The 24078-nt window shown below is 36.7% G+C and overlaps 1 protein-coding gene across 3 annotated transcripts in view; it reads right to left on the bottom strand.

Annotated features, from left to right (window-relative positions):
- LOC149543994 (DNA (cytosine-5)-methyltransferase DRM2-like) overlaps positions 1-24078 on the bottom strand; it is a 169207-nt gene that overhangs the window by 112301 nt on the left and 32828 nt on the right. For 2 of the 3 annotated variants that reach the window (XM_089798633.1, XM_089798634.1), the window contains 7 exons: positions 7914-8010; positions 7751-7794; positions 7438-7534; positions 7276-7322; positions 6889-6985; positions 6712-6758; positions 6501-6626 (listed from right to left, as the gene is read on the bottom strand). In XM_089798633.1, coding sequence (XP_089654759.1) covers positions 6501-6626; positions 6712-6758; positions 6889-6985; positions 7276-7322; positions 7438-7534; positions 7751-7794; positions 7914-8010 — 555 coding nt within the window. The remainder of the gene's footprint in view (positions 1-6500; positions 6627-6711; positions 6759-6888; positions 6986-7275; positions 7323-7437; positions 7535-7750; positions 7795-7913; positions 8011-24078) is intronic. The other variant, XM_089798635.1, reaches the window with a different exon arrangement.

The raw sequence follows: 24078 nt of genomic DNA, 5'->3' as shown, positions 1-24078 counted from the left end.
ATAATCCTTCAATTAATATATGCCGCAAGATGATGCTCCGATTTTCTAGATCCGAGCGAAGCGTTATAGATGACAAAATAGGGTGAGGGTTAAATCCCAACAAAACCGGATAAACCAAATAGAGAAGGTCTTTCACTTCTGAAATAGCGAACAAAGAACTCCAACAGGAATTCACAGTACATAGAAAATAATCCAAATCGCATACCTACAACCTACAACTCGTGCTTAAATACCCGTCGGGAAAACGTTCCAAGGGTGTACAAAGATAGCCAACGGCTACACTTACCTACAGAAACAAAACTAAAATGGGTTAGAAATATATTAAAACAATCGGCCCATTAACAAAGATTTGATTGATAAACTATTTTATGACGGGGATATTACAGTAAAGGTTTAAACTTCTAAAAGACAGGAAATGCATCTAATTTCTTTTTAAGAAAATATACCCATATTTTTCTACCGAAATCATCAACGAACAACAAAAAATACCAGGACCCAAGAACAGGAGTGGCAATAAGGTCGTAGATGTTAGCATGAACAAGTTGAAGTACCTAAGAAGCTCACCATGAATCATCACCAATAAAAGGTGTGATGTTGCTTCCAAACCTAGCATGCATCACAAACTCCAAGCTGTTGAGTCTGAATCTCAGGCAAACCGAGGACAAGCTCTTCTCAAGCAAGATGAGAGAGAGAATGCACATTTAAGTGTCCATACCGTTAATGTCAAAGTGTGCTAACAGAAGACTGCCGAGTAGCCATAGCTAAGTCCCAAGAATCACCAGAATCAGTTAGTCAAAAAAGACCATGATCCCCAAGACCCACCACAACAATAGGCTGAGTCGCCCTATCAATGATGTTATACTGATGTGAACTGATGGTGACATCCAACTATGGAGAATGTCACAACCACTGACTGATTGAGTAGATTTAGTTCCATCCTTGGAACGTAGTACACATCGAGGAAAAGGAGATTTCTCCCAGCAGACTAAATTTGAATGTTGCCTTTGCCAACAACAATGTACTCTTCTCCGCCACCAAAAATGACAAAATCTGAATAAGGTTGGCAGTCAGTGAAACAATCTCTACAGTGGGTGAAATGACAAGAGTCACCTAAATCAATGTACCAGACAAACGACTTCACATGATCTGCAGGTCTTTTAGCCATGAAGGCATAAAAGGCAAATTATCTCTGCTCAGAGTGCTCTGCACTGTTCGCTTTGGTCTGCAAACCTGATTGCTTAGATTAAGCAACTAAGCGTTTCTGACATTCAACCCTCATATGAACAAACTTGTGACAATAGTTGCATTAACTGTTCTTCTTCCGGGAGCCTTCTGAAGTTGGAGCAAAGGACTTCTGCTAAGAAGACTGCTGATACATGCCTTTATCCTTCGGAAAGGATTTAGTAGCAAAGGCTTGCTCTGTGGAGGTGGAGCTGGAACTGCTACCGAACTGTAGTTTCCACCAGTCTTGCTGAAGCAAGAGTGTGCAGAGATCTATGAATTTCAGAGCAACACCAGAAGAAGTGATGTTGAGAGCCTCGATAAAATGCTCATAAGACCTGGGTAAACTCCTAAGAGTGATGACCACAATGTCCTATTCCTCCATCTAGCAACCAATGGCAAGCAACTGATCATGGATTTCCTAAATCTTATTCAGATGAGCCTGGAGCGATGTTCGCTCATCTGTTATAATAGAAAACAATGTTCTTCAAAAAGAAAGCTATTGTTTTGTCAGGAGTCTCATGATGATTCTTGAGATGTGCCCATATCTCAACAGCTATCTTGTCCAATGGAAATTGAGAGAGTTGATCGTCAACTACGAATAAATTTGAGAAGCATCACCACCTCCCGATTATTCAGATCCCATGTAGCCTGATTAGTATCAGGGGCAGTCGGATGCTGTGTAACACTAAGAACAATCTGATCAGTATTCTGATATTCAAAAATTGCTATTATCTGCTACTTCCAAGTGTCATAATTCTAACCATTGAATTTTGAATTGCTCTCGAGCAAAATACTAGTAAAAAATGCCACAGCACGTTTTCCAATGAAAAAGCGTGAAAATCTATGGAGGCACATACTTCGAGGCAAAAAACGAAAGACCCAAAAAAATTTAAGGGATACCCAAAAGAGCGCTTGAAAAACCCAAAAAGAATATGTTGTCAATCTCTGGATCCGCCTGCTCAAAAATTAAGGCACAAAAATTGAGGCACCCAGAAAAATCTAACGACAAACCAGTTGAGCTCTCAAAAACCCCACCAAGAATTTGTAATTAGAAAAAAATTAAGCCCAAAAATTACGGTTTTGAACAAACACATCCTGGGCTAAAAAAAGCTTGAAATCAATGACGAATCTGAAGAAAAAAAACATAGTTTCTAGGCCGAATTTGTTATTGAGGATTTTAAGAAACCCATCGTATTGCTCCCAGTCTTAGATGTGCAGAAAAATGGACGAAAATGCCCAAAAAATTAGTCACGTTTTTTCAAAAACAGCCAAAAAAAATGTGAATATTGATGGTCAATATTCTCAGACAAAACCTAGTTCGAAGCAAATATTTCAAAAAAATAATTTCGAAAATAGGGTCTAATTTCGAAAAAATTTAAAGAAGTGGCTCTAATACCATATTACAACGTAATTGGTAAAATACTTGCTTGATATTAACAGAGACCGAGAGGTCAGTATATACGAAAGAATAAAACGATGTTTCCTTGGGAAACGATCGTAAAGAATAGAAACATTCTACTCTAGTTAAAAGAAAGCTAAAGAAGGCTAACAAATAGCTACAGACTAACTAATATTAGAAACATTCTAATATTTATAATAGATTACAAATAGATAACCATTAACTAATAATAGAAGCTTATCTATTCTCATAATATAATATTGGTCAATCAGCTTTCAGAAGTTGTGGTTTACGTTTGAATCTAGTAGATTACTGATTCACACCCCCTGGATCTTAAGTTTATCAACAACTCCAAAATATAATCAATGCAGTTAGGATAAGATCCACTCCAAATTGACTATTAAATTGTAAACTAGCAAGAGCATTGACTTTACTATCTCACTCTGACTTAGTTACATGTAAACACATTTATTAGGAAGGAAACAAAGAGGCTGATGAATTAGTCAATTTGGGAGAAGATGGTATCTCCATCCCTCAAACCTAAAATTAATTTTCTTTCCTACTAAGAGCTTAATTTAATCACTTAGTCTTAAGATACTAGACCTCTAAGTCTTTGATCAATATATTTAGGAGTTTTTGGAATATGCTTTTCTATACACATTTATTATCTTTCTTCGTGAAAATTAAAATTTTATCTACGAATATCAATAATGTAGGCAACTCCCTATAAGGTTTTCTTTGGCAGTTTCTTGCATTAAGGGTACAAGTGGATTTTTTTTATGTCAATAATCTCCTAATGATCAAGCTTGCTCTATGTATACTTAGCTGCATCACCTTCTTGTTCCTTGGCATTAGCCTAGGTTTTTTACTCAATTTACCTATGAAAATCATTATTATTTTTCTTGAGGCCCACTTTTTGCATCATTTTTCCTCCCCTTAGGCTATGCTCATTTAAGATAGTATTTAATGTTTCCTGACTTCCATTACACCCTCACCATCATTACATGATGCTATTTGCATTTTGAAACTTGCCTGAACATCTAGGTGACCCTTCACACGGATTTTGGGTAGTTTTTAACTCATACTCTTTTTGTATTAGCATCATTCACTGTTTCCATGCTTCAAAATTTGAAGCACCTTCAAGCCTATCTTCATGTCTAATGCCATTCCATCTTGAAAGGTGTAGTATTTTCCAAAAACTCTTTATGTCAATTATCCAAAAAAGATCTGATCTGATCTTTTTCTCACACCTGCTATGATACCATGTTAAGGAAAAAGGATCAGTTATAATACTTCTTGCACCATATATACTATATATGTATCAATTTGTTCAATAAGTCTCTTCCACCTTGCAGATTTAGACTATATATGTATACTTAATTTAAACGAGTAATGAGTTCTAATTTTGTTCTTCAAGATTGACTTAGATTATACATCCACTGCAGATGTACTGAATATGTTTGTCTGATATGTTTCGATCTGCTGGGGATGTATCTCTATAAATACTATAATGGGGAGGCACGTCCATGTATGGACATGACTCTACATGGCTTTTGGGACATGCAGAGCCATTTCCATACATGGACATACCCTTCCAAGTAAAATAAAACTAATACACCCTTTAACAATATATCAGCCCGTGAGATTTTGGTCGCAGCCATTTGCATAATATAATCAGGGTTATAATACCCAATTCTCATGCCCGATGGAATATAGTCAGAGTTGATCGATTAAATTAATCCTTTCTGACTAATGATTATTAAATGTTATTAATAGATTTAATATATGCATATATATTTATGTATATATGTAATTGTACAATTAGATGTGTGTGTGTGTGTGTGTTAATTATATGATAATCATTAGTCAAGGATGACCATGAGTAACTTATCTAAATTAAATATAGTTTATCTCAGATCTAATCAATCCGGCTAATGCTACAACATTAACACATCATTTCCTAGGTTATTAACATCAAAAACCAATATTGAACTTGGCAGGATATTTGAAATCTATTAGACTGATTTTAATTTTAATTTGGATTAACATGAATATCTGTGGTACTAGATTCCCAATATACACTAATAATTGATCCTAGTTGGCAGTAGAATTTTTTGTTTTTTTGGACAAGCCTGTTTACAGGGATCTGAATCCCTATGTTGAATCAAGGAAGAGACAATCAAAAGGGGAAGCAGGAAGAGCAAATCAAGATTTAGCCACTACGGACCGAATTCAAAATGAATCATGTAATATGTAATATTAAAATATTTTATTCTAATAAGTTTATCCTGTCCAATAGGGCAGTGACTTTGTAAGCAGCAAGGCTGCATTTTGTAATCTGGATATGTAAATGAAAGCCAAAAAGGTCTTTCATATTGTTGTTGGTCTAGGGTGGTCAAATTGCCATATATGCATTGTTTCCAGATTGCATAAGTCCCAAGCTATACTGGGAGTTTTCTTTCCTCATTCTTTTCCCCCAGTGCCTGCATCTAAATTGGGTGTTACCCTGTATGCAGGGTAGGAGGGCCCCTAAATATTAATAAAATAAATTTCTCAAGGCCACAACCTCTTATCTATCAGAAAAAAAAAACAGACCCACAAACTTCATAAGATGACCATAGAATTTTTATTTGCCCAACTTTTTAATATAATTTATCATCAAATGTGGACTATTTGCAAACCAAATAATTTTCAGTGCTTGCAGTTTCCAGTCAACGGGAAAACTTTGAGGGAGATGGGTTTGTCTTTTAAATATATGGTAATCTTTCCATTCCTTCACCAATACTTCGATGTCATTCCAAACCCAACAAATAAAGCCCGCATGCCAATATCATTACTACTGAGTATTGTATTAACACAAATACTTGGTGATGATACCATTGAACTAATAAAGTCTTCGGGGCCAAATATTAGTGAGCTTAAATGCTTTAATTTGCATAAAATAATTTATTATTCCACTGCAAAAATCAGACTTCAATATTCAGAATAATATAATCTTCTCAAAACACAAAAATCTGCAAATACCTTAATTTTTAAGGCCGGCAGAAAAATTCTCTCTGATACCCACTAAAATGTCTCCCTAGGATATTTGTTCCGTTTCTTTTCCATATTTAGCACAAGAATTCAATCAACAATTTGCATGAAATTGATTTTTGATTTAACAAACAGGCTATTTTGAAAGCCATTTAATGTCAGTCTAAAATAAAGATGAATATTGGCATTCAAATATTCTCATTACAACCTTATTCTCATAACAGATATGAAATACCTCTATTACTGCAAGAGTTGTCCTTAGATGAAGAGTTTACAAATTCACCCAGTTGTAAAATTCATTGCGAATCTATCTCCAAAGATGAACTGGGTTTCATCCAATCTACCAAGAAATCTTGAAGATTTCCATCCTCAAGGTTTTAAAACTAAAAGCTAAAGCTTCCCAAAGTTCTCCAAGAGAAAGAAATAACCAAGCATGTTGACAATGAGTCTCTCAATGTTCTTTAATAGCACAATCCTATGACTCTTTGTTTTCCTTTTGCCTGCCTCTCGGTATTCATCTTCTTTGACTCTTTATTATTCTTCTTTAAATTAAAATTACTTGATTAATTATTCACTTAGCTCTATTAAAGTCATTTTTAATGCTTTATTAAATAATTAAGTTGTCATTAAATTTTATATAATTTGAGCATGGAAAATTTAATTTTTAATTGACTTCTAATGTCCCAAAGGTGGGACATTACACTAGCTATAGGATAGTATATTATTTACTTAATATTTGTAATATTCTTGTTATCAATATGAGTCCACCATTCCACAACCATGACAAGCTTGTCAATAGCTCACTAAATCAAATTGAACAAAAACTACAATTTTCAAGCAATACCTCATTAGAATGTCCAATATCTTCATCATCTGTATCTATAACCTCACTCATTAAAATCTCTGATTGAGTGAGTAAATCATCATTGTCTGAACTAAATTTCTTCAGCAATGCTTTCTTCAGATTCAACTGCTAACATAAACCAGGAAAAAGAGCTTATTTATAGTTTGGAAGATGGGAAAGACGTGAAATGTAGAAGCACTGACTGAACTACCTCATAGGTCAAGATGGACTTAAAAATTCCATCCTCATCCTTGGTTCCTAAACCAAGAAACAGAAAACAGTTAGCGAACATATCAAAGAATAGAATAATTTATTTTGCCATTATAAATCAAAAGCAAATAAAATTATGCACATAAACATGCTTAAGGTGTATCCCTAGATTCCATACCACATTCTTTGATAGCTTTATCAACAATATCTGAAGAAAACCCCATCATTATAAAATGATTCCTAAATGAGGATGAAGATGACTCACATGAGCTTCCCTGTAAATGAAAGGACATACAACATTATCACTCTTGTTAACATTTACCAACTAAGATATTTTCCACATTCTTTAAGGATTTTCAGAATAAACTAAGATAAAACTACCCAATCACCACAGACAAAAACTTTGGGGAAGACTCACATCTCCAGCTTAATAGCCCACATCTTTTGTCACAATTTAAGAAAATTTGAATGAGAAAAGTGAATTTGCTAGTTAGGTGGTAAGTTGAGGGTGTATTTCTCTTTAAACATACCGGGTAAAAGAAGTAATGATATGTAAATTTACTACCTTATAATTTGTCAGAAAGTCAAGTATCAGTGCCTCATCTCCTGTCCCTGAAACAGATAAATAAAAAAGAAATCTCAAGAAAAATTGTAAATATAAAATTTCACCATTTATAGGTCAATGAAAAATACAACTCAAACAAATATATGTAGAGCATGCCCATACCACATTCTTCTAGTGCTTTGTCTACTATAGTAGAAGAGAATCCCATGCTCAGAAAGTCCATTTTAATTGAGCACCAATCTGAATCACATGAGCATTCCTGTAAATCATAATGATATTTATGGCATAAACTACATTATCTAGATAACATTTTCTTGTAACTTCAACTGCCTGAACAGAAAGAAAACAGTTCAAACCTTCCAAACTCCAAACTCCCCAATATCTCAGGGGTGAATGACATTACCAATCTCAAGGGTCACATAATTTAATAGAATTTCAATGAAACAGGGAGAGCAAAGAGTAAAATGTCCCTGACCTGATTACTTATGTATTCCAATATTTCATTTTCAGTCACCAATCCTAGAACAATAGAAGTGGGACAATAATATGAGAACTTACACAATGAGCTTCAATATCACCTCAAAGCAAAGTAGTGTTTAAACATTAATCCAAAGGAAAATCCCAAAAAGAAGCCATACCAACTTCTTGAATTGCCTTGTCCACTACTAAAGCACTGTATCCCATACCAATAAAGTGACTTCTGATTGGTAACCAAGAAGAATTTGAATAGCTTGCCTGCAAAACACATAAATGTATTTGAAGGGACCCATTTTGAATCTTTAATGTCAATTTTCATCATCTAGTTTTCTTAAGAACACAATGGTTTATGTTTTTGGAGTAACCTGTATCATATTAAAACTTATAAATTTCCAGAAGACTAAACAAAAACTAAATAAGAGTTTTCTACATTTTCTAATTTCCATCAATGTTGCAATCTCAGGCAAACTTATTTTGGTCCTTGAAGTCATGTTCTCCCTGTATTTTGTTTAATTCAAATGCTGTAGATAAGATAAGATAAGATAAAGTGTATCAATTTTGATGCTGTAGAAACATCATCAAAATTATTTACATTCTACTTGAGCAGAAGAAAAATTTATCCCTGTAATTCCAAAGATTTGGCAAACAACCCAATGTTCATTTTAATTATATTTGAAAAACACTTGCACTCTTTTTGTTAATAGGAATTTAAGAGGCTTGTAATCAGTATTCTCTTCCATGCATAACTTTATAAATGTATGAAGTTAATAGCTTGTATACACAGAATAAAAGAATAAGAAGCTAAAAACGTTGAGAGAAAGAACCATATAGCACATCAAAACCATTCGACCATACCATTTTTTATTTCAAATTATGTCATTCTGTTATGAAATTATCTGCTCCAAAATTTGAACTAGCCACCCAGTTCTCAAGGAATTTTAAAATTGGTGTTTACCTATGGTGATGCATTCACTTTTATGGCACAAGCATTGTCTTATTTTTGGCAACTAAGAATAGCATGTAAATTGTAAAATCTGAATCTTGTCACCATAGAAAGCATATTAATCCAGTGGCAAGGAGTTAAATTTTGTTAGTTGTCTGATTGAGGGAATTTCTTTTTACTATTTTTTCATAGAGACAGTATAATTAAATTTTGTTAGTTGTCTGATTGAGGGAATTTCCTTTTACTATTTTTTTCATAGAGACAGTATAATTTCTAAAGCACGGGAACTTAGCACAGAATTGACTGTAGTCAGCATAATTAGAACTTATTATATTTTGATATTAATTGTGAGATCAACTTACTAGTTTTTTAATATTTATGCAGAGATTTTGAAAGGGCTCTGATCCCTTGCACAAACAGAAAAATTATGCTTTAAGCACAGCAGAACACCAAAAACAAGTTACTGAACAAAGGAAACAGCCAGCAAGACAACAAAACAGGGCTACAAAGAGCAGAAAAAGATAAAAAAAAATACAGCACTTAACAGCCACACCATGCAAATAGAACCCCAACCATAACATGGAGGTTTAAAGAAATGATTTTTAGTTAACATTAGTTCCTGCGTCCCTCCCAATGATGTGTTTCTTAAAACAATGAGAATCAATTGAAATATGATTATTAACCATCTGCTCTTCCATTATAGAGGGGAAAGGCTGATCCTTCTCCACCAAGCACCTTCTCTTGTGACTATGAAAATCCAGAAAGTTACCAACAAAACCTTCAAACAAATTTTCTGCATTAAGGGAAGAATCGGAATCCACCACATGATCAGTTTCTTTGAGTGAAGAAAATTGATCACAGTTAGGATAAGTTTGTTTCCTTTTCCTCCAGACAAAATGGTTCTCCTCCATGGTCATAGAAGATGAAGTAGCATGACCAGCTTTATCACAAGAACTGCAAATGACCAAAGAAATTTCATCTGGTTCCAACATCCATTTTCCAAAATTAGAAGACAAAGTGACCTGAGCAGGGAGCACCTTGTTATTTTCCACCAGCACACAATCTAGCACAAAGAAGACATTTATCGGAACTGGAGATCAATAGCACAAAATTGCTCAAAAATGTTGGCTATGGACATAAGAATATGCTGTTCAGAAAATCCGAAGGTAACCCTTGTGGGTCAACCCAAATAAGGATATTGAGTTTTTGCAAAATGAAACCAGGAAATCAATAAGAGAGACAAAGGCCATTCAAGCCCAAAAACTAGGGACCATTACTAAGAATCCTAGTGCAGTCCTCAAAAGTAGAGAGGAAAAAGGAAATTGTCAGCCATAGCAATTACGTTAACAACTTAACTTGGCCACCCAATTCCCAAATTTGAGAAAACCATCTTTTGACAAAATCAATATGAGTCCAATTACCACAAAATCACCCAATGAGAGAATTCTCAAGCCTAGCTGAAGTCTCTATAAGAAGAGACTCGAGAATCTCATCCTCGGGCACCAAATCACCATTGGGAGCACCATGAAGAGAAGGAATGGTCGAAGGAAGGCTCCACAATTTTGGAAGCAGTACCCCAAAAAACCCATAGCCAAAGTCCAAGGCAATATTGAATTAGGGATTAATAATCTTTGGCAAGGCACAAAACTAACCCTCAAAAGCCTCATCACTAACTAAAACAATAGACCCAGTTGTAACCATGGGGGAAACATCGAACAAGTCCCCACATCTAGCTGTTACCTAAAAGGGGTCAACATCCCCTTCAATTTCCACAAATCTAATCTTTGTGCAAATTATGGAATCTTCTAGTCCACCATTTTAAAAAGACAAGGAAAAAACCTTGACACAAGAACTACCTTTCAAATCACCTAGGAGAGTTGGCTCAACAAACGGAGCATCACTTATGAAACAAACACTAGAAGTTGTGAGACCAAACCAACAGTACCTCCAAAACTAAGAAGTATTAGGACGCAAAGGGAAGGAGAGGAAAACAATCCACAAATAATGAATAGGGAAGCTACTATTGGAAGGACTCCACAGATTGTTGCTTCTCCCCACACAAAGCCTCAACATCCAGATCTGACTAGCACTCTTCAACATAGTAGAGCCCCTCATCATAGAAACCATTTTTTGCCTCCAAGTGAGCAAAGCATAAGCATCCAATGCAATATCCAAAATTAGTTCATCCTTTTCGTTCACCCAGCTTGCCATTGTCACTGTCATCCTTCAAGCATTTATCTCAATCTCCTTGGCTAGAAAGACCTCCTCCATTGTTAACAGCTAGGATTTTCATGTCTACCACCTTTGTTTCTCTCGAATACATCCCCATTGTAGGAGATAGTTCAACTTATTTTGTTAGTTCATTGCCCTCTTTGGATGATATGTTTGTTATCTCACAAAGTTGCATCCCTATCAAGTTACAGAAACTTGATCCTTCAGAGAAACATGTAATCACTCCTAGGCTGTGGGTGACCTAAAGGTTGGAGTGAATCTATGGATAAGGTCAGCTCTTAACTGGTTAATCAGCTGACATAAACTTGCTCAGAAAAGGGTCAGAAGGATAACAGAAAAACAATATCTAAATCTAACGGGTGATACACCAAGTTTGACAGGACCATGAGAACACAGAAAACTAGATTCTTGGTTAAGAACATTAAGTTTCTTGGTTAAAAACATTAAGTTGAAAAACTGCACAACTCACTTTCGCATATCCTTGCATAAGTGTTTCATAGAAAGGTTTGGAAGCCGAATTTCTCAAGAGGAAGAAAGTTTCACAACTGAGATACGTGCATCTTTAAAACACAATCTACAACCTGCAACAATATTCTTCTCTGTAAAATGGTTCTAAAAATGAGACGGAGATAACATGGAATGACACATTCACTAGTAATCGTTTCAACCACCAAGATGCACACAAATAAATAAAGAGAAGGCAAACAACTCAATGATTACTCTCCAAGAACTTTCACAGTACAAATCATATCTAAAGAGTTACAGAAAAATGCAGAAAATGTCAAATGACTTAACAAAAGTCACTAAGTACAACTGCATAATGAGAACCTCTCAAAATGAGTTGCAAAACTCATTAAGTACAAAACTTCCTTCAACCCACTGGATCGGATGCATCAAAAAAGGCTAAAATATAGCACTTGAAATCCCTTGAAAGGTGCTCCACAATGATGAAATGGTCAAGCATGACCAAGCCCTACATAAAGGCCAGCTAAAAAGGCTCCAAAAGCTCTCAAAATGCTTTCTAAGAGGCACAACGATTTCCAATATCATTGGGACATGTCTTTAAAACTGATTCAACCTCCCCTAGATGCTTTCCAGCTCATAAAGTTCATCCTTATCTCTCTTATGACCAAGTTTATACTCACATGCAAAAAAGAAGTAAGGCCTCTCCTAACAGAATTTCTGAAAACCAACACCCTTATTTTTTGCATATTGAAATGAACATAAATGAATTCAAGAGTTTAGAAGACACACTCTTGCTCATTTGTCATACAAAGAGTTTTAGTGCAAAAAATAATAATTACATGCCCCTTTGCCTTATTATATATTATATTAATTAATTAAATGTTGAATGCTTCAACAAGAAATAATTAATTAAAAATATACATCCAACAGTGAATAAGAAATAAAAATAAAGAGTAATGTAAATCTCAATAAATATAAGTAAATATCTAACATTTACTAATATAAATCACTGAAATCAACATTACTATCCTATCCTGTCAACATTCACATCATCATACCTTCCTCTAAGGCATTTGGTAGAAATCAAAGACTCGCACTTCAATCTTGTCCTAGGAACACAACTCCCTAGACACTAAAATCGGCAGGGTACAGCATCAGTCACTCTGGCATTTAAGAAACCCCACAAAAAACAAGCTTCTTGCTGAAGCTTCTAGGGGATTTCTTTACCATAAATCGATCCAACTCCTCATTTCACATTCGACACTTTGTGAAAACTTGTGCTCTGCTATGAAGTGCTGCCATGAAAAGGGTTTAACTGTGCTGGAGAATTAAAGCTTCTCTGAGATTTTATCACCGTCATCCTTGCTAGTAGAGGGAAAGACGAAATATTTCTTGGTGAATTTGAGGCTTTTATTGAAGATTTTCTTTGCAAATTTGGGATATTTGAGACCCTTTTCCTGTACTCTTTGGATATTACACAGGTACGCTTTTGTTCTTTGTTATTGGATCCTTGCACCGGCTGCATATGCTCTTCTTCATCTCAGTGCATTCATGCCTTTGACTTTTTTTTTAATGGCAAACTTTTTGCATAACACGTGAGGATTTTTTTATATCTCATATACTGGTTACTACCCTTCATGGTGTACTAATATTAGGGCACAACTTTTACCCTTGTATGCTCATTCCACTCAATAGTATTACCAGGAATCTCTGGCCATAGTATTCATTATGTGACCTGACTTGCTTTAATGTGCATTTGATCTGGACTTTTCCAGTTTCGTGGGTGTGCATATATCACACATTTCAGCATTGACACTTAAGGTACATGGCAGTCACAAGCTAATTCTATTGGAGTTATCTTATGGCACAATGATTTTATTGGTCTTCTTCAACATGCTTTCCTGTAGCTATAAATCACTGCACTTTTGTGGTGAAGAGTTTTATTTTGGTTATTCTAACTGTAAATGTCATGATAAGAAGATTTAACAGTCTAACTTTGTCCATGGATTTCTCATGTTATTGAAGACCGAATCACTACCTATCTTTGTATAGGCACAAGGTTCTCACTGTGTTGAGCATCTATATCTAGGTCTTTGAGCTCCATACTTTTCTCTATATGAATCTTCTTTGTTTTTCTGATCCCGAACTATAATAGAAAGAAAAATCAATCATATGTTCTTACCTAAACATTGACTTGTTGCTAATAAAACTTTACTAATGGACAATGCCATAATTTTGATTTATATACTGCCACACATTTCCGTTTCGCATTATAATAGTCATTTTATGATATCGGTGTGCTTTTTGTTAGCATACATTTGTGATACATTTGGGGTTTTCGTTATCTAAACTATGACAGCTCATCATCATGTATCATGTTCATTTTCTGATATATAACATTGGAAGTTAATCTTTCATACTGTAGAAACGCTTGTCATTATAACATCCTTTTATATGCTCATATGTCTGTTTTAATTCAGTAGATACTTGTGGGATCAAAGTGCATTTACTACATTTAGCACTACTTTTATAACTCTGATCAGTATTGCATCTGTTATTTGTCTTAGATTATGTTGATACTTGATAGCAGCTGTTGAAGGTATACTTCTTTGTCTCTGTCACTGTATTACTGTTCCTTCCATCTTCTCCATTGATGTTTATGTGGCTTCTCAATGCTTCTCCATGTCATCTGGCACTTATCCTTTTCTTTAATGGTGTTTGCATTCACTGTTCTAACTGTTATTGGCTCTAAATTGTCCCTTGCCACTACAGTCATCATAGACAATTCCTTATTGACCATACAACTGTAGATTGTTGTGTCTTCATGACTGACTCTTGATCATTGTTATGCATCCTCTACCTTGTCATGCATCACTATAACAGTCACCTCTAGATTTGTAACGTCCCTATTTTTGGCCAGTCTCTGCAGCTGGCCAGGTCAGTTCATCATCGCAACCCTCGTGGGCTGACAGTGGGATTTGAGGGTCTCAGTTGTGGACTTCCTATTTTTAGTAAGTCTATTTTGGGCAAGTTCCAGATTTAGCAGTGCAGCTGGTGGCACTGGCAGTTGGTCATCACCTACATTGGATGGGGCTATTTATTTTGTGGGCTGATATTTATTAATTAATTATTAGAAGTTTACATTATTACAAGGCACTTTATTATATTTAATGTTGTAAAATGATGTTGTGCTGATGAAGCTTCTTTAGTGGAGTTACATTTTGGAAACTAAGTGTCATGTGGAGATTATAAATATGAGCTCGTTGTTAAGGAACAAAAAGCATCCGATTGTCTATTTGTATTTGCTGTCTTTGAGAGGTTTTCTGAGGCTGATGATTTCTATGTCATTGCTAAAGTATACGGGTTTGAAGCTGAAAAGTGTGTTGAATCACTGCTGAAGTATAGTGATTTAATTATATTTTGGATATTGGTTGTATCTCCTTTATTGTATTTATCTGTGGCTGGGAGATATCGTTGTTGCTGAGAAACATTACTTTGTTGAGCAATTTAAGATCTGCATTTCTGAGAGTTTGGAGTGTCTTCTATTTCTGTGTTTATTGTGGTTGGAAGACATCATTGGTTAGTGAATTATGGTTCTGGAATCAAGAGGTCAATCAAGTAGAGTTTTGGGGTTATTGATTGGTCTGTCCTACAATTCTAGCTGGTGCGGTTATCTTCATTATTTGCAGACCTGCATTGATTACTGGAGACCTGAGTTTGTCCAATTGGGGGCTGTAATCACCCAAGTGAGGCCCGCGAATTGCCTTAGAGGCCCTGCATCCATCTTTCAAGGCTTGTGTATAGTTTTTGCAGACCTGCGTCCATCTGTTGGGGGCCTGTGCATTGTTGCCTTGGCCCAGCATTGGAGAATTTATACCTGCGATCAGTCTTTGGAAGTCTTCATTTACATTTGGGAGACAAGTGATTGCATTTGGAGGCTAGCGTGCACCTGGGGAAGGCCTGTGTTACATCTCAGAGGAGCTGCATTACATATTTGTGGACCTGCCTTGTAATTTCCAAGGCCTGTGAACACCTGCTAGGAGCCTACGGTCAATCCATATGCCCTGTGATTAATTGTGTGAGGTCTGCAATTTCAATATCTACGCCTGCACTTGATATTTGTGCCTACATTTTGATGAGCAAGGACTGTAAATTTAAACAGAGGTTTGCATATGCATCAAGAGGTGATTATCTTGCGTTTGACAGCCTATTGTGGAGGAACTACATTTACACTTCCAGGTTCTTGCCATTATTTAAATTACTGTTTCTGCATATGATTTTGGTTATTACCTACTGATGAATTTGGAATGAAGAATTGGACATGTAAATTTGGAATGAAAATTATTAAAATTGCAGGATAAGTTGCTTTCTTTCAGCAGTCAGTATCATAGCTGGGAATTAATTAATTGCATCCCATTTGAATTTAGTTGAGATGTGATCAGAACTTTCAATTTCATATCACTATTTTCATTTCATGTTCAAATGCCCAAGTCACAACTAGTTATCACTATTCCACTGAGGGTTGTCATAGGCTTTACCACAGTAATTTTAGAGTTCGCTAGCAAAATGTTTGACAAAAAATTGAATAGTTGGGAAAATTGGAGTTAAGACAATTCCTATAACCGGTTGGGGGTTATTACAAGATAATCAGCCTTGCAATCAGCAAATTGGGTGTCTGAGCAGGGAGGCCTTAGAGGCATTTTGTAGGTTGGGGTCTGTTCTTGAACACCACTGTACAGGCGTTGTGAATTGGGAAGCAATAACAACTGCTGGAGCACATTGGGAATGCAGTGTTTGAGATAAGGGAAGAGCTATTGCTGCAATTTCTGGACTGTTCAACTTCACTCGGTTTTCTACAACCATTGTTTGTAGATTTTATTATCTTTACAGTGTAAGTTGGAGGGTAATAAATTGTAACTCTCTTCTACACACTGCAGCGGTAATTTGTGAAAAATTTTGAATTACAATACATCCAGTTTGGAATTCAGCTGTGGTTATTTTCAGTATTTCATTTGACTCATCACCATATTGGAGTTGCATTCAGTTGATTTGCGAATATAAATTAGGAGTTGAAATAAGTGTAGTAAATAAATTTGTAAGATCTCAATTGCTTGAATAATTTGAAATCTGATAATTGGCATTATTGTTGGAGCAACCATTTACATATTTCAGCATTGTGCTTAATATATTGAAGGATTTATAAGCTCCGTAGTGTGAGCCAATTGGGTTCTTTACATAAAACTAAGAATGAAGATTTATTGGATTACATTTACTAAAGGTCCGTGTAATCGAACTACATGCAATTGCAATTACATTATAATCTACCTTCTTCATCTACAAAGCTGAAATGTTAAAAACTAAAAAGAAAAAGGCAGAAAAAGTTGAATCAATCCTTAAGTTTGTCAAGAAAAGCCTTATGCTTGGCAATACAATCATGAAGTATGGGAAGATCTGGAATCTTCATTGTCTTTGAAATGGCTTCAACTCTGACTATTTTGGCATGTCCTGTTTTTACAACTTCGTAGTTCTTCGCAAGGGAATCCCATAAGTGCTTTGCAAAATACTTATATGTGGCAAACCTATTCATCATATGCGATCCAAAATCTTCTGAATCAAATTCATCATTCACTCTATCAATCTACTCTAAAATCATCTCCTCTTCAATGAACAAGTTGTCATCCTTTGCAAGGACCTGTTGATGCGAGTTTTGTGTCACTACATAACATATTAGGATTTGAATATTCGATATGGGATATCAAACATGCAACTCCTCTCTTCAAAAGTTAATGCTCATGAAACATGAGTATAACTCCAATGTTCCTTACACCGTTGGATACTCGCTCAGTTTATCAATGTGATTTGCTGGTAATCACGTAGGCAGCCTTATGTTGTTCATTCAAGGATGACTTGGACTTTGGTGGAATGATGATGATGGTGATGGGTTTGTGAAATATGCGGGTGGCAGATAATGTTGATGGTGGTGATGATGGAGGATGTGTCTACCAATGATGATGTTGACGAGAAAGCGGTGGTAGTGGAGGGTGAATGGGTGTGCTCTAATACTTGACTTGCTTCTCTAACTTCCTTCTCTAAACTTTGACTACCTAGCTACTCACTATTCTACTCCTACTCCTATGAATGGAAGGTTAGCAAATGGACGAGGATCAAATCTAATGAAGGTTAACCAGTGGCCCCACCTCCACAGATGCAAGGATTCAAAGGAAAGTAAACTCGTTTGCCACACAAGGCTTCCCAACAAGCCGCTAGGATGCTAGTGGTCTAGTATTGATCCCTATCAAACATGTACTAAGGCTACCATACAACTATCTATCTACTTTACTCTTGCTTAAACAACTTGAAATGCAACCAACTTTAACAACTTGGAAAAGAAATCTAACTCTAACTATTTGGAAGTAGAAAATATGTAATAATGCCAAAGACTCTTAATCACCATGCAAGTCACAACAATGAGAAAGAAATAGCGAATTTTGGCATTATCTTAGCAACAATTTCTCCAACACTTTACAAATGAGAGCAAATGGCCTTATATAGGGGCCAAAAATACAATGGACGGTGGAGATCAAAACAAGATCAACGATTCAGATTGAATCCTAAACACCCTAATTAGGGTTGCCACCCCATCCGCCAATGAGAAGACGTCACCTCGTTAATGGACCAATGAAAAAAGTGCAAAAAGTGGCAACCAATGAGAAGGCACCAAAATGGTGGCCAATCAGAAATAGACACTTGTCCTATTCTAGAAGAAAGAGAAATTGCCACTTGGGCTTACATCAAATGATCTTCTAATATAACTCTTCCCTTTTCTCTCATTTTCTTCGCTAAGGCAATGAACTTAGCTAGCCTTTCATTAACTTCTTCCATAGGAGGACAAGGTGTGTGCTTTATCTTGAGTTCAGCTGACTTCATCACACTGCTTGCTGCGTGTAGTATCTTTTCATGATCCTTCTCATATTCTTTTGCAAATCCAATAAAAGCATTGAGAGAGGAAAGGGTGCCCAAATGCTTTCTCTTGATAGCGACCTTTCCTAACTCATCCAACCTCGATCCAAAATCTATCTCATTGATATTCTCCTCCCTGATATCCTCAAAATTAAGTGCCATCTAACATCGCTCATCATAGTTGAAATGGAAGTGTCGACATTTGGGTTGTGCCATGCAATCTCATTATGTATTTCTTCAAGTGTTCTAAATCTAGTAGTCAATGCAACAAACCAAGATTCAACTGTACTCAATCCTCTCTCATCAACCAACCTAGCCCTCTCCAAATATGCTTCTAGTAGTCCAATGAACGCCTATAGCCTAGGAATAGCCAAATCTTTGATAGGGAGGAAACCTTTCCACTCCTCTTCGAATAATTTGAGTTCGTCTCTAACAGTCACTAATGACTAGAATGTCGAGATGAAGGAAGGCAAGAAATTTCGCCCATCTTGGATTGTATCATGGATCCAATCCCTGACTTCATGTAGCTGAGCTGATATCTCTTCTGAATTGCTCCTGCTGTCTTGAGGAAGGGTTGCCTGGTGTAGCTGTTGGATGGGCTGGCAATCTCTCCAATATTTGTTCTCAGCCTCCAACTTTACTATTCTTTCATTTGCCTTCCTCAACCTTTCTCTGATTGATGCTATGCCTTCCTGGATCTCCTCACATTCCATATCATCCGTATTTATTCCCAAGGTGTGTTCTACTATCTCATATTCCTGAGCCGCAATTTCACCCACTGCCTTATTGACTGTTGGTATAGCAATCTGAACCTTTCGGTGACCATCATTGTCGCTCCTAATTACCTTTGCCACCGTCTTTTTGTCATTTGGTTTTTGATTCTCACTATCATCCTTTTCTATTAATCCTTGGATGTCCTCAACTGTATGGGCAGTTACCGCCTCGCCTCTTGGCATAAGCATTTGTCTTAACCATAGTGGTGTAGTGCATCTCCCCAAATCTGGATTCGGTTCGACTAACAAAGCATCACCAACAGCCTCGGGCGCCTGACTTATCTCCTTAATGTCAATCGGTCCATCCTCTTCTCCACTAGTAACTACCATACCATCACCTTGTTGGTTCTCTGAGAGAGGGGAGTACTCGGTACTCACTGTACCCACTTGATTCTGAACCAGAGCTCACCTCTACCGTGGCCCCTTTATCACTTGAATTGACCTCTTGGCTTCTCGCCTCAATTATACTTTCTCTTGATGGCGCTACATGTTGTCTCTTGGTTGGAGGTTCCTGATGTTCTTTGCTTTTTTCAACCTCCAAAGCTTTCTTCTTACCGTTTCTAACCGTTTCTTCTTGCCAGCTACTTCATTCCTCTGTCCGACTGATTCTGTTTGTCTCTCTTTTGGCTTCATCATCTCATAAGTAAGGGGAATCCTTTGTCTTTGTAGCTTCCTTAGTCTTTCATTATACCACGACTCAATATGTAAAATCTACTGCCCTTGTGACCGCCTCCAAGGAAGGATCCTGATGGTCATCCCAATCCACTAGATTCAATTTTGTTCCTTCTACTGTATCATAATCTCCTCTCAACACATTTCCATCATCCTCTAGTTGATCCGGAATATCGGGGCCTCTCCATTTGCTAGCTCTCATCATGTTCACCAACAACCTTGAGAAAGCTAGCTTTCTCACATGAAAGTCATCCTTGGAATTGGCCCAAAAATCTTTTATGGTGGGAACATGCTTGAATTCATTTCCATGAGATACCTTGATAAGACCATTAGGATCAAATCCTTGCCTTGCTCTGTACCATCCTAGATGATATCATTCCAATTTCTTCTCCGCAATTGCAAAGGAGGCCCGACTTGGGCAACTATCATTGCCAATTATGATTGAGAAGGTAACGCTTGTTTTTCCTTCGTTTCTCATTATTTTATCATAGTGCTCAAGTTGCCTAGCCAATTCCATTAAAACTACCTTGTCAGGTGGGTACCTTGGAAGTCTCTTGGGACAAACTGTACTCCCTGCCACTCTAATGTATGTAAATTGCGGAAATTGGATGAACCAATTCCCATACTTCTAAATTCTTGCTTCTACTTCCGGTGAAAGTCTCTTAGCAGGTATCCCTCGTAATACCCTTACTGTCTTCATGGCGAAGGCATCACAAAATATCTTGTAATCCTTGTTGTTGTACAGATGGAGCTGAGGATAGCATTCATGCACCAAATATTGCCCCGGCCCACTACCAATTTCTCCTAAGGCCTTAAGTCCCAGACTCTTATACAATCTAGCAATCAAGTAAAACAGATAGGATCCAATGTAGAATTGCCTTTGGTTTTGTACAGTTCTAAGTTGCAATTCTAAGTTCTCGCTTATGATCCTAGCCCAATCAAATCTTCTTTTCCCCTTTTCAATCTCATCAATTAAGAAGTACATCCAAATTTCAAATTGCATCCCCTGAGCTAGACCCATGATCCGGCTGAGAAGAATAACGATATCGCCATATTCTAGTTTGAAATCTGCCATTGTGAACCTTGATGATCTTTTAACTCCCTTCTTTCCCTCATGAATCCAATTCTGCTTTAGATGCATAAAATAGGCCTCTTGGTTATCTTGAAATGATTTAGCCACTTGGTCCATCATCACAACTGTCATGCTTTTATACTGGGGAGTGTTGAATGTTTCTTCGATTGCTTGTTCGCCGATGTCGGCCAACACTCTCTTCCTTTCATCAAAAATAATGGATTTGTTGTTTAGATCAAATCTGGATGCACATTCCATAATCAATTCCGAACACGGCAATGTAGGAGGGAAAGCTGTTGCATAATTCCGCTTCTGTATATCCTTTTTGCCAAGGGGGAATTGTCCTTCTTTTAGTCTGTCCTTCATCCATATCATGTCCACTATACCGATATTGGTGTCGATTATTCGCTTCATTTTCGAGAAGAAAGGTGTTTTGGGCATCATATCCTCTTTGTCTTTCTTAGTGTTTGTCCACTTGGGATTCTTGCTTGCACTAACATCCTCCATACTCGTCACCCTATTACGGGATGGTAGAGTGGTGGACTAGAAGGCAAGTAGAACCAAGAGAAGCAATCCTTAGACTAGAACGAAAGAAGGATGTCAGCTTAAGGACCCCTTTCAACTCTAAATGATTAAAATTCACCTTAACCAATAACCGGACAGCGACTTTTCGGAATTTAGGATTAGACTTCAAGAACTTCAAATCCAAATAATTCACCAATCGAAATTTTACCATGTAATTCACCTCCAAATAAAATTGCCCAACCTAGGGCAAAATCGCAGTTCCTTGCAAAAATCAGAATTTGCATAAAATCATCAACACCATGAAAAATCTACCCTCCAATAAGAATCACCAAGCAAGGAAGGGCCAAATTTGCCCAATGAAGAAATCGCTAATGGAAGAGAAATCTGCCCTCAAGAAAAAATCACCCAAAATGGAGGAAAATTGCCCAACCTAAAAGCTGCTCCAAGAAGAAAATTCGCCCAACTTAGGAGAAATCTGCTCTTAAAAAAAAATTGCCCACAAGCAAGGAGGAGGAGATGAGAAGTGAGGAATGAAGAGGAAGGGGATTCCTCTTATAGCCAACTCCACATGTCTTCCCAGCTGGCCGACTTGGACCTGGAAGGGAGAAAAAACAAAAATTAATTCAAAATTATGGCCTACAATTAAATGCTTAGCTAGGAATTAACTTTGCCAAATGAAAATTGCCTTTTTCAGAATTGCCAATTAGCTCTAAATTGCAAAAAGAAATTAAATAATGCCTTGGGGGGGGGGGGGGGGGGGGGGGGGGGCGGGGGGTTAAATATTTCCATTTAATGAGGATTTAGTAATTAATACATCATTAAGATTGGATTTTGGCTAACCAAAAGCCATTTTTCAATATTAAATTACCAATTTCATTAAAGGCAAAAAGTTTTTAAGGCAATTTTAATCTATTAAAACCAAATTTTGCAATTTTAATTCAAATTGATTTTGCTATGCCATTTAAAATTTTATGACAAAAATAAAATTGCCTCTAGAGTCAAAAAAATCAATTTTGCAATTCAGCCTCAATTCTACAAAATTAAAATTCTCACCAAAGAAAAATTTAAAATTTTCCAAAACATAAGTCTAACAAAATTTCCCTTTTGAAAATTATTCAAATTTACACAGTTATATCCGGATTTTCAAAAGAAAACGTCTAAGTACAAATTTACAATTTTATCCTGCCAAACATTGCCTGTTAAATTTTGTCCGGCCTAAGGATGAAATTGGTTGCTCTGGAAAATCAAGCGAAACTAGGTGAAAATAAGCTAAGTCTCCCTCACTGGCCTAAAGGTGTCCAAGGCTCAAAATTTTCAAAACTCAAAAAAAACTTTTTGACAACTTCAAAAAAACACTATTGCCAAGGCAATTAAAAAAAAGGGGGTCCCAAAAATTTGGGGCGATGGTGTGAAAAACTCACAACAAGACCTTGCATCCACTCTGTCTTAGATCGCTCATGATCTCCATTTCCACCGCCTAGCAACTTCTAGGGTTCCCTGTATCTTTGTCAAAAGTTTTTCCACCACCTGCGCCTTATGACTCATCAGTCCTTGATATTCATAGAACATATCTACGGATGGAATGATGTCGTATGTGATCAAGACATCCAAATCACCCTTTGATCCCAAGTACCCAAATCTTCTTTCAAGGTATTTGTCTCTTTATTGAAAGAAGTGACCATGTCATGGAATCTTTCTTCAACACCTCTAATACGTTCAAGGGCTTTGTGCGCATCTTTAATCGACTAAACTCCTTTTGAGATAACCTCCTTGAAACAAGTCTTTGTTGCCTCAACTCTCCAATTCACCTAAGTTTTTTGTGATGTGATGACCACAGGCTGTGAGGATTGTTGGCGAATGTCCTCGTGAAGACGAGCATTCTCCTACTTCAACTAATTTTTTTTCTCCCACAGCTCGTGATTTCTTTTTGACAAGTTTCAAAGCGCATCTTGGGCATCCTGTAAACACCCCTACTGTGATTGCTTACCAAGTTCAATTTTGGTGAACTTGTAATTTGAGTGATTAAGCTCTTTAGATGGTTTATCCATCAAAGGCTTTACAATCAAAACATATTCGATCTTCTCAAAATCAACAAGGATTCTTGAGACAACTTTTTCCTTTGAGCACTTAGATTTTATTTTATTTGCAAGGAGATCATCTAGGGGTACTATGATCTTTCTCCATCTCATGGTGATGTTTCTCAACCATGCAGGCAAACTGAAACCTTCATCTGCTAAAACTGGAATAGTGGCTACAACATTCATCCTGATTGCATTTCTATTGTCATAGTACACACTTTAGTTTGCATAGCTGGAGCCTCGAACTATGGGTGTTTTTTGAGATGACTCCATTATGAACATCTCAAATCCTACAGCTGAGGTATCAAGTTGGGAAACGTGTCCTTCTGTGAGAGTTGGAAAAATCATCAAATACATTTCCCAAGTTCTCACATTGCTTTGTTGTGAGGATAGGAGTTGCAAAAGAGATAGGGAGTGCTGACATATTCACCTCTGAAATGGAAATCGTAGGCGTGGATACAGAGAATGAATCCTCATCATTGTCTACGGTATCCAAGAATGGTTCCTCTTGAGTAAATAGCTCCTGGTTGTTTGGCAGTTGTGGGGGAGATATGATCATTATCTCTCCCTCTTCCTCTTCGTCTTCTCCATCTAATTCTTGTGCTT

This window comes from Cupressus sempervirens, chromosome 8 (assembly GCF_028749045.1).
Source record: "Cupressus sempervirens isolate cs-2001-9-10 chromosome 8, ASM2874904v1, whole genome shotgun sequence".
Classification (NCBI taxonomy): Eukaryota; Viridiplantae; Streptophyta; class Pinopsida; order Cupressales; family Cupressaceae; genus Cupressus; species Cupressus sempervirens.
Note: the sequence above shows the minus strand (reverse complement) of the source record. Positions and strands in the feature narration are given on the sequence as shown.